At 39.4% G+C, this 11805-nt stretch overlaps 1 protein-coding gene across 2 annotated transcripts; it reads left to right on the top strand.

The window, feature by feature from the left end:
* The first annotated feature begins 634 nt into the window (after window positions 1-634).
* sypl2b (synaptophysin-like 2b) lies at window positions 635-11197 on the top strand. 2 transcript variants are annotated; one of them, XM_064956246.1, is made up of 6 exons: window positions 635-795; window positions 980-1057; window positions 4730-4848; window positions 4980-5181; window positions 9253-9444; window positions 9737-11197. In XM_064956246.1, exons 1-6 carry the CDS (start codon window positions 778-780, stop codon window positions 9869-9871), a joined length of 744 nt encoding a protein of 247 aa, XP_064812318.1. In that variant the 5' UTR covers window positions 635-777; the 3' UTR covers window positions 9872-11197. The 2 variants fall into 2 exon arrangements, with proteins under 2 accessions (XP_064812318.1, XP_064812319.1); XM_064956247.1 differs by lacking the exon at window positions 980-1057.
* The last annotated feature ends 608 nt before the right edge of the window (window positions 11198-11805 follow it).

The following is an 11805-nucleotide window of genomic DNA, read 5'->3' as shown; positions in this document are numbered from 1 at the left end:
CGAGGCCTGTTCAGAAATATTGTTCATGATTGTGTGGTGTCAAAGGACACTTTTAATAATGAATAAAGTTGACTTCATAGCTTTTATTAGTAAGGCTATCAATATGACTTGGGTACAATATGGCACTACTTTAACTAAAATGAAAAACGATAAGGCAATTAAAACTTGTATTATTAATGAATATGATTTGTTTGCTTAGAATTCCTGGCAATATAAATAGTTTGTATGTATGCCTGTTTGCATGTGACTATTCCTCTTTTGTTTGTGATTATTTGTTAAGCAGAATTGTGGAAAGCTGAATTGTCAGGTTGAAGGTTATTGTGGAGATGGCAAAACATATATTGGGGGTTAACAGATGTTACTGTTGAAATGGTTGTTGACATGCTGGGTGGAGTGTTTCAGCATGATTTAGATACAGTTGACTTTGGTTGGGGAGAGGGGTGTGGCAGAAGTCAGGGATTTATTTGGTTTAGAATTGTATTTTCATGGTAATACAGAATCGGGCAGATCGCGATTGATCGAACCTTCCACACAGTAGGTGGCGGTATGCACTTAAACGATTGTTTGCGGACCGCCATGATATCATAGAAGAAGACGAAGTTGAAGACGGAAAGGCGGACTATCCATTCACAACGTGTCACTTTAAGAACGTCGGTGATCACGTGTGCAGTGCTTTTCACACACACACAAAAAAAGTTTGACATAAATTTCGAAAATTATTTTGTAATTGTCTAAGTGTTTAATACTGTCCGAGAAATAAACTTGGATAGTGGTACGATGGACGGGATATCCCAGGTAACAACAGCGTGTCAAATACGTTTTTATGTGTTTTCTAAATATAATTTTCAACCTACTTCTATTCCGCAAACATATTGCGTGGTAATCAATGCATGTGGTGGTTGAATGCGGAAGCTTTAACGAACACCTTGTTTTAGCTAATAAAAACGTTGTTTACCTCTTCGTCCTTGAATATCAAAAGAAAATTCTGACTTCAGGATTTGCTCTTGACCTGGGGCCCTTGAAAGAGCCCTTGGCATTTATTAGAGTGCTCGAATGGGTAAGTGAGTTTTTTTTGTTGTTCTTCTTTACATATTATGATATTATGTAGGTAACCAAGTAGAACTCAACCCGGAGATGTACTCTACACCGACGGAGTTGAGCGGCGAGACGTGTGGACGGACTGGCGCTTTTACGTCACATAATATGAAGTTTTTATTTCAAAAACAAATACGGCTTTCGGTCTAACCAAAGAATAGCCTCGATTAGGCTCAACGCTGTTGATGTGAAGTAACGTTACATTGATGAGTCGAATTTCGCTTAGTTATGTGGCCTAGGATGGGGAGGAATTCAATGTATCAAATATATGTTTTTATTTAGCTAAATCATTTAGGCCTATGCAACCAGTGACTTTTTAAACCATATTGCTGCTGGTGTTGTGCGGGAAAATTCCCCCACCCACCCCTTCGCGTTCTTCATTACTGCGACTTGCTTGTTTCTGCTCTTCACTCTGTTGTCAGTTTAACCTGCATTTCACTGGTCTTAGTATAGCAGAATGGGTTTCTAATTGATTGAAACTACCTTGTCACTGTACAGAGCATGCCCATAGGTAAGAGTTCACCTATTCATCATGTAATTACAATGTAATCATTTAGGCGTCCTGAACCTATATTGTAAGAACTTCGTTGTAGTCAACTGAACATTAAACATTGTTGCAATTATGAGATTGTTACATTGTAGTTTGCGAAGCATGTTATGACTGCCTGCCTGAGTTGTGACACGGAACACATTGTGCAGTTACAAAAGACTATAGACCATAACTCTTTAGATTCTCGTTTTCATCTTGCTGGTAATGTTGATATAATCGGTCAACCTCTAACTGGTAGTATTTTGAATTTAGGTCCGATACCGATTATTGGAGGACCAAAAAAAGCCGATACCGATTAATCGGCCGATTTTTATTTATTTAGTTGTAATAATGACAATTACAACAATACTGAATGAACACTTATTTTAACTTAATATAATACATCAATAAAATCAATTTAGCCTCAAATAAATAATCAAACATGTTCAATTTGGTTTAAATAATGCAAAAACAAAGTGTTGGAGAAGAAAGTAAAAGTGCAATATGTGCCATGTAAAAAATCTACCGTTTCAGTTCCTTGCTCAGAACATGAGAACATATGAAAGCTGGTGGTTCCTTTTAACATGAGTCTTCAATATTCCCAGGTAATAACGTTTTAGGTTGTAGTTATTATAGGAATTATAGGACTATTTCTCTCTATACCATTTGTATTTCATTAACCTTTCATTGACTATTGGATGTTCTTATAGGAACTTTAGTATTGCCAGTGTAACAGTATAGCTTCCGTCCCTCTCCTCGCTCCTACCTGGGCTCGAACCAGGAACACATCGACAACAGCCACCCTCGAAGCAGCGTTACCCATGCAGAGCAAGGGGAATAACTACTCCAAGTCTCAGAGCGAGTAACTTTTGAAACGCTATTAGCGCGCACCCCGCTAACTAGCTAGCCATTTCACATCGGTTACACAAGCCTAATCTCGGGAGTTGATAGGCTTGAAGTCATAAACAGCGCTGTGCTTGCGAAGAGCTGCTGGCAAAACGCACGAAAGTGCTGTTTGAATTAATGAGTATGAGCCTGCTGCTGCCTACCACCGCTCAGTCAGACTGCTCTATCAAATCATAGACTTGGTTATTACATGATAACACACAGAAATACGAGCCTTAGGTCATTAAAATGGTCGAATCCGGAAACTATCATTTCAAAAACAAAATGTTTATTCTTTCAGTCAAATACGGAACCGTTACGTATTTTATCTAATGGGTGGCATCCATCAGTCTAAATATTCCTGTTACACTGAACAAACTTCAATGTTATGACATAATTACGTAAAATCTTGGCAAATTAGGCGGCCCAAACTGTTGCATATACACTCACTCTGCGTGCAATGAACGCAAGAGAAGTGACACAATTTCACCTGGTTAATATTGCCTGCTAACCTGGATTTCTTTTAGCTAGTTATGCAGGTTTAAAAACATATACTTCTGTGTGTTGATTTTAAGAAAGGCATTGATATTTATGGTTAGGTACACATTGAAGCAACGATACGCACCACATCGATTATAAGCAAAGCACAACACGGTAGACAAACTAGTAATATCATCAACCATGTGTAGTTAACTAGTGATTATGATTGATTGATTTTTTTTATTTTTATAAGATAAGTTTATTGCTAGCTAGCAACTTACCTCGGCTTCTTACTGCATTCACGTAACAGGCAGACTCCTCGTGGAGTGCAATGAGAGGCAGGTTGTTAGAGCGTTGGACTAGTTAAATGTAAGGTTGCAAGATTGGGTCCCCCGAGCTGACAAGGTAATAATCTGTCGCTCTGCCCCTGAATGAGGCAGTTAACCCACTGTTCCTAGGCCGTCATTGAAAATAAGAATGTGTTCTTAACTGACTTGCCTGGTTAAATAAAGGTGTATAATAATAAAAAATCGGCGCCCAAAAATACAGATTTCCGATTGTTATGAAAACTTGAAATCGGCCATTCCGATTAATCGGTTGACCTCTATTACCAGTATATTACTAACAGACGGCTGTAACATTCAACACAATATAATACAATCAGCCATCTTTCATTGTAGCAAATCTGTCAGTATCAAGTCATTCACACCTGTCTATAGGTGGTGTTTCTTGAGATTGACAAGTGTTTTAGACATTTTTATTTAACCAGGCAAGTCAGTTAAGAACAAAGTCATATTTTCAGTTACTACCTAGGAACAGTGGGTTAACTGCCTTGTTCAGGGGCAACAGATGATATATTTTGACCTTGTCAGTTCGGGGATTGGATCTGAGTCCAACGCTCTAACCACTAGGCACCTTGCCGCCCCTTGTATCCTGTAGTGTATGTATAACAGGCGTGTTTGTTACAGCTATTAAAACCACCTCTAGAGCAAGGCTGTTTTATAGTAGGCTAGTGGTCAGTCCTCAGTCATTTTGTCAGGCAGAACCATACAGAACAGATTTGGGGGCATTGCCAGTAGCCTATAAAACTCAAATGAAAAACAAATAAACCCAAAAAACAGAGAAGATAAAATGAGGGGGAAAAATATACAAATCTGTTTGAAAAAACAAAATATACTGAAACTATGTTTGACTCCAAAACAAACTAAAATAACTTTTAAACTGAACATAAAACCAAATTATTTTTTATTTTTTTTGGGTGCGGGCAAAAATAAATGTTTAAATAAACATGAATCTAACCACCATATTTAACCCTTGTATCAAACCCAGACCATCACTACAGTTCTACAACCACAGTTGATTTCTCTAAGGCTGTTTTTTTTTCATTCTATATTGAAGTGATAAAAATCACTTCCTGTGAGGAAGGATGTCATTCTGGTATGTGTGTGTGTGACTCATCCACGATGACTCGAAGGCCAATGATCCAGTCTTGGTCCACATTCTGTCAGTAGTTCTATCTGATCCGTTACCTGACCTATCAACTCCTGTCACAACGCCTTCGGACTGCTTTAAACCTGTAAAGCAAACTGCCGTTATAGTTACCATGGGTTGACATAGTCATATGTTCTGTAGGTTTTTTGGACTGAACGTAATTTCATAAAGTTATGTCCCGTCGTGTGTCAACTGCTTCTTTCATTTTGATTGTGTCCTGTCCTTATTTGAGCTTTCGTCTATCCGCAGGTCTTCTCCATATTTGCCTTCGCTACAACGTCGGGTTATGCCGGCTCTACGAGCGTCAACGTGCTGTGCCAGGGAAGCAGAAGCCAAGAAATCACTGCTGACTTTAACTACCCATTCAGGTAAGCAGAGCATAAAACAAAAACATGCATTTATGTATGACTATGACTGACCTGAGAAGTGTGTGTGTGTGTGTGTGTGTGTGTGTGTGTTTGTCCCTTGTGAACACGACCTTATCTCACTACTCCTACAGACTCATGGCTCACCCATACACTGTCCCCTCCTGTAAGAACGACTCCAGCACAATCCAGACCTATCTGACCGGCGACTACTCGTCTTCAGCCGAGTTCTTCGTCTGTATCGGGGTGTTTGCCTTCCTCTACAGCACCGCCAGCCTGGTGATCTACCTGGGCTACCAGCACGTCTACAGGCAGACCAGCCGCGGCCCCATTGTGGTGAGTTAACTGGGAATTGTTCTGTTCATGCTCTTTTTTTTCTTTTTCTTTTTTTTGTAGTGGTGAGTTGAAGTTGGTAGGTGTTGAGCCCGTCTATAGAACGACGTTGAACACTAAAGAGCTTGAGAGATTTTGTTGTGTGTAGCTAAAGACATTTGAAATCTGTGTGAGACTTTGGGAAGAAGCAAACATTCTGTAAACCTGGCCCCATTGAGGTGAATAAACTGGAATGGTGAACTTTATGCTCTCTGTGGTAGAGGTGAGATGGTGTTTATGCTCTCTGTGGTAGAGGTGAGATGGTGTTTATGCTCTCTGTGGTAGAGGTGAGATTGTGTTTATGCTCTCTGTGGTAGAGGTGAGATGGTGTTGATGCTCTCTGTGGTAGAGGTGAGATGGTGTTGATGCTCTCTGTGGTAGAGGTGAGATGGTGTTGATGCTCTCTGTGGTAGTGGTGAGATGGTGTTGATGAGTGTTTATGCTCTCTGTGGTAGTGGTGAGATGGTGTTGATGAGTGTTTATGCTCTCTGTGGTAGTGGTGAGATGGTGTTTATGCTCTCTGTGGTAGTGGTGAGATGGTGTTGATGAGTGTTTATGCTCTCTGTGGTAGTGGTGAGATGGTGTTGATGAGTGTTTATGCTCTCTGTGGTAGTGGTGAGATGATGTTTATGCTCTCTGTGTGTCGTGGAAATTTCCTCTATTTACCAAATCGTGAGAGCAAACCACACACCAGTCAGAGTTAGTTATCACGAAGTCCATCTTTAATTACATGAGCTCCATTACAACCCTGTGACTCTCAGATCAATTCAGTGTCTATAAATGAATTCTCTGAGAGTCCCTTACACATTGTAACTGAGATCCTTTATAGCAAAGACACACATAGCCAGACAGCAACGGCATAATTTATCGTTCAGCTTTGTCTCCTAAACTATGTTCTTTTCTCAAACTCAGAACCATAACCAAATCCTCCATATCTACAGGCATATATCAAATCCATCCTATCTTGACAAGATCACAGAGACACACTGACTGGCACACAGACATTGTGGAGCCAAGAGATACACGCTTGACCTCTCCCCTCTCTCCGGCCCACGTAACTTAGTCTTGACAGAGACCAGATGACTACAAACCCCGCCACAGTATTATACAAAAACATTCTGATGAGAAGTAACTTACAAACATATGATGAATATAAAACATCTTACCTATGTCAAATCAAATCAAATTTTATTTGTCACATACACATGGTTAGCAGATGTTAATGCGAGTGTAGCGAAATGCTTGTGCTTCTAGTTCCGACAATGCAGTAATAACCAACAAGTAATCTAACTAACCATTCCAAACCTACTGTCTTATACACACAAGTGTAAGGGGATAAAGAATATGTACATAAGGATATATGAATGAGTGATGGTACAGAGCAGCATAGGCAAGATACAGTAGATGGTATCGAGTACAGTATATAAATATGAGATGAGTATGTAAACAAAGTGGCATAGTTAAAGTGGCTAGTGATACATGTATTACATAAAGATACAGTAGATGGTATCGAGTACAGTATATACATATGAGATGAGTATGTAAACAAAGTGGCATAGTTAAAGTGGCTAGTGATACATGTATTACATAAAGATACAGTAGATGGTATCGAGTACAGTATATACATATGAGATGAGTATGTAAACAAAGTGGCATAGTTAAAGTGGCTAGTGATACATGTATTACATAAAGATACAGTAGATGGTATCGAGTACAGTATATACATATGAGATGAGTATGTAAACAAAGTGGCATAGTTAAAGTGGCTAGTGATACATGTATTACATAAAGATACAGTAGATGGTATCGAGTACAGTATATACATATGAGATGAGTATGTAAACAAAGTGGCATAGTTAAAGTGGCTAGTGATATATGTATTACATAAAGATGCAGTAGATGATATAGAGTACAGTATATACCCTACATTATTCATCTCATATGTATACGTATGTAAACATTATATTAGGTAGCATTGTTTAAAGTGGCTAGTGATATATGTATTACATAAGGATGCAGTAGATGATATAGAGTACAGTATATACCCAACATCATTCATCTCATATGTATACGTATGTAAACATTATATTAGGCAGCATTGTTTAGAGTTTCCTCTGGAACCAGGCTAAATCAAGCGCACATCAAATACTTTCAAGTCTTTGACATTGTTTATTTACCCCAGGTAAGTCCCACACAATCAAATGCATTAAAATGGAGATCGTAAGCCTTATCACACATTTTTGTGGAATGCAGTAATAACCTGGTACAGAGTGAGGTTATTATGGTCTGTTTACGTACACTGCCTTCAAAAAGTAGTCACACCTCTTTTACATTTTGTTATAGCATGAATTGAAAATTGATTAAATTGTGTTTCATTTTTTTAATATATATATTTTTTTAATCAATGTCCTACACACAATGCCCCATAATGTCAAAGTGGAATTATGTTTTTCAAAGTGTTTTCAAATTAATAAAAACGTATTTAAATTGGAAATGTTTTAAGTGAATAAGTATTCAACCCCTTTTGTTATGGCAAGCCTAAATAAGTTCAGGAGTAAAAATGTGCTTAACAAGTCATATGCAGTGCATTCGAGAGAGTATTCAGACCTCTTCATTTTGTTCAGTTTTATTCTAAAATGGATTCAATTGTTGTTTTTCTCCTCATCAATCATAATGACAAATCAAAACTGTTTTTGGACATTTTAGCAAATGTATTAAAAAATGTAAAATGTACCTAGGTATTCAGACCCTTTACTCAGTACTTTGTTGAAGCACCTTTTGGCACCGATTTACAGCCTCTAATCTTCTTGGGTATGACGCTACAAGCTTGCCACAGCTGTATTTGGGGAGTTTCTCCCATTCTTCTCTGCAGATCCTCTCAAACTCTGTCAGGTTGGAAGGGGAGCGTTGCTGCACAGCTATTTTCAGGTCTCTCCAGAGATGTTTTGTTCGTGCTCAAGTCCGGGCTCTGGCTGGGCCACTCGAGGATATGCAATGGTAGCCCGGATTTCGAATTAACTTGAAACACCGACACATTGTGCAGTTAAAGAAGAGACGGTAGCCCATTTTACTCTTTAGAATCTCGGTTTTCATCTTCCTACAAATGTTGATAAAATTCTACCAGTATATAAATATGTATAGTATGTAAATAAAGGTGTATAATAATAAAAAATCGGCGGCCAAAAATACAGATTTCCGATTGTTATGAAAACTTGAAATCGGCCATTCCGATTAATCGGTTGACCTCTATTACCAGTATATTACTAACAGACGGCTGTAACATTCAACACAATATAATACTATCAGCCATCTTTCATTGTAGCAAATCTGTCAGTATCAAGTCATTCACACCTGTCTATAGGTGGTGTTTCTTGAGATTGACAAGTGTTTTAGACATTTTTATTTAACCAGGCAAGTCAGTTAAGAACAAAGTCATATTTTCAGTTACTACCTAGGAACAGTGGGTTAACTGCCTTGTTCAGGGGCAACAGATGATATATTTTGACCTTGTCAGCTCGGGGATTGGATCTGAGTCCAACGCTCTAACCACTAGGCTCCTTGCCGCCCCTTGTATCCTGTAGTGTATGTATAACAGGCGTGTTTGTTACAACTATTAAAACCACCTCTAGAGCAAGGCTGTTTTATAGTAGGCTAGTGGTCAGTCATTTTGTCAGGCAGAACCATACAGAACAGATTTGGGGGCATTGCCAGTAGCCTATAAAATGAATCATGAAAAAACAATTTAGTAAACTGAAATAAAATAATTACTTATGTAAATGACATTTCTGCTTCCATTTTTTTATTTTTTTTTCCTCCCACATTTCTACAACATGTTTTCACTTTGTCATTCTGGGGTATTGTGTGATCTATTGAATTCAGGTTGTAACACAACAACATTTGTAATAAATCGAGGGGTGTGAATACTCTCTGACGGTACCGTTTAGTTGGCTTTCTTTTTTTAACATTCCAACTTTCATCCTGAACCTGAATATAATTGAAGTTTTTTATTTACCATGTCTCCCATCCTTCCAACAGGACCTGCTGGTGACCGCAGCCTTCACCTTGCTTTGGCTGGTGTCCTCCTCTACCTGGGGTAAAGGCTTGACTGACGTGAAGTGGGCGACCAGCCCCTCGAACCTGGTAGGCTTAATCTCCACCTGCAAGGACGTCGGTAACAAGTGCACACCAGGAGCAGTGCCTCACATGGGACGACTCAACTCCTCTGTGGTAGGCTATATTACCTGTAGTGTTGTTAATGGTGGCTATGTATAGTGCCCTCCTGAATCTGCACCTTCAGTTCAAGGAAACTGCTTTAAAAAAATTAAAATGGTTTACTTCCTCAATTGATTGAATTGAACCCTGCTTCACTTGAAGTCCTCTTTTGTAGTACCTTCTTTCAATCTCACAACGAGAAAAGTTCAAAATGAGGCATAGTAGCAACGTCTTCAACGGGGGAAAAAAGATGTACCTCTTCCTGACTAAGAAACATGATTTTTGTTGCCCCTCCCCCTTACGGCAGATCTTTGGATTCCTCAATCTGATATTATGGGGTGGTAACTGCTGGTTCATCTTCAAGGAAACATCTTTCCACAAGTCAGCCAACCCTCCTGCGGACGTAGAAGACGGTTCAGGGGTCAGGCCCATGCCGTCCTAACTGGGCAGTTCTCTGCTGTCAACGGCTGTGTTCCAGACTGCCTGCAATGCAGCCACACTGCATAAATTAACCAATCTTTTGGGGAGAATCTTAACTTCCACTCAAATTGTCACATAGTCATGCATCGACGCCAATAGGAGACAATGTGACATTGTGGAAGTTAGGATTTTCCTCTCTTATGTGATTTCTGACTTGTTAAACGCGTATCCAGGCGTTTTGAGATGTGTGACTGATTTGCAGATGACCTGGAACAGGGTTGAAGTTCCCTCCAACCAAGTAGTTCCTGTACTTTTTTTTTCTCCCCAAATTATTTGTAAATTGGTTCGAATGCTCTGCTTAGAAATGTCTTCCGTAAACTTACTCACAGTTTCGTTCATGCATTGGCACATGTATTAATCAAAAGCTTTCAAAGTTGTGCATTTTAGGTTCTTTAAATGGGTACAGAACGGAATCCAGCAAATATGGAAGGAGACATTTTGGGGAGGGGGGGGGGGGGTTTAAGTCATAACTAGTCATGCAGTTAACTCTTTACTTAACGGTATAACTAACTAACTAACCCAATGCAACAATCAAATCACTTTATTATAATGTCTCTGATTATTTCATTCTTGTTACTTTGTGGATAGTTTTGTGTTTTTTTAATGTGTATTAAAAAACAAGGGCTTATTACAACAAGGGCTTATTACAACAAGGGCGTTGCTCGTTATTTCCCACGTAAAAGAAACAAAGCAGAAATAGTTACGGACATCTATGTGACGCCATGATCAATTCTACAGTACTTTCCATGTCATGTTTCGAAATGTGCCTTTTTTTCTTTCTTTGTGCCAGAAGGTTTGTAAAATTGAATGTGTTTTTAAATTAACAAGTTGGAGTTTTTTGTATGGGGGAGGAAAGCCAGCAAAGTCCTGTTTTCACTTTGTCATACCTTTTTGGTCACAAACATTTTTCAACTCTTGTTGTTCAAATACATTTTAAAAGATGTACTGATTGATATGTTCTGTATTTCCTTGGGTCTCTTCTACCTCAGTTTTGTGAAGGCAGAACCTTTTTTACTCTTAAAAAAAGAAGTTCAAGTTTCAAATGGTAGGTCTCATTCAGTATTGTTTAGAGATACATTTAAGTCATTTAGCAGACGCTCTTATCCAGAGCGACTTACAAATTGGTGAATTCACCTTCTGACATCCAGTGGAACAGCCACTTTACAATAGTGCATCTAAATCATTTAAGGGGGGGGGGGGGTGTTTAGAGATACACTTGACTTTAAGGTGTCATAATTGTGACACACCGTTAAACAAAGCTGTAAATTAAAGGGAAATAGCTGGTAAATGTGTCCTGTCTCTTCTATAATTTACATTTGCCTCAAACACTGAGATGCAGTGCCTTAGACCGCTGCGCCACTTGGCAGTGTCTTGGGATCAGTGGCGACGCAGTTCCCGAATTCCTTCAGCCTCCTGAGGTTTGAAAAGTTGCTGTCTTGTCTTCTTCACCATTGTGTCCCTTTTGGTTTGACCATTTCAGCTCCTCTGTGATGTACACCGAGTTACTAGACGTTGTTGACCTCCACGGCGGCTCCGTTGACCAAGATGGGGGCGTGCCCAGCCTGGTTCCTCCTGAAGTACACAATCAGCTCCTTTGTTTTGCGGACATTGTGTGTATCTAGCTGTGTGTGTGTGTGTGTGTGTGTGTGTATCTAGCTGTGTGTGTGTGTGTGTGTGTGTGTGTGTGTGTCTAAAAATATTTTTTGTTATGTTGGTTTTGTATGTGACTTTGGTATTTGAACATAGAAATACACTTTATAGGGTGGCGCAGTGGTCTAGCTGTGCCACCAGAGACTCTGGAGGGTTTGTTTGGCCAGTAGAGATATCCTTGTTTCATCGCGCGCTAGTGACTCCTGTGGCGGGCCGGGCTCAGTGCACGCTGACCAGGTCGCCAGG

Source organism: Oncorhynchus masou, chromosome 33 (assembly GCF_036934945.1).
Source record: "Oncorhynchus masou masou isolate Uvic2021 chromosome 33, UVic_Omas_1.1, whole genome shotgun sequence".
Lineage (NCBI taxonomy): Eukaryota > Metazoa > Chordata > Actinopteri > Salmoniformes > Salmonidae > Oncorhynchus > Oncorhynchus masou.
This window is presented reverse-complemented; position numbering and strand designations above follow the sequence as displayed.

Excerpts from the sequence above, each read along its gene's own strand:
- sypl2b (XM_064956246.1), top strand. Across the intron at positions 4,849-4,979 it reads GACTTTAACTACCCATTCAG|ACTCATGGCTCACCCATACA; the intron begins GTAAGCAGAGCA and ends CTACTCCTACAG. Across the intron at positions 5,182-9,252 it reads CCAGCCGCGGCCCCATTGTG|GACCTGCTGGTGACCGCAGC; the intron begins GTGAGTTAACTG and ends TCCTTCCAACAG.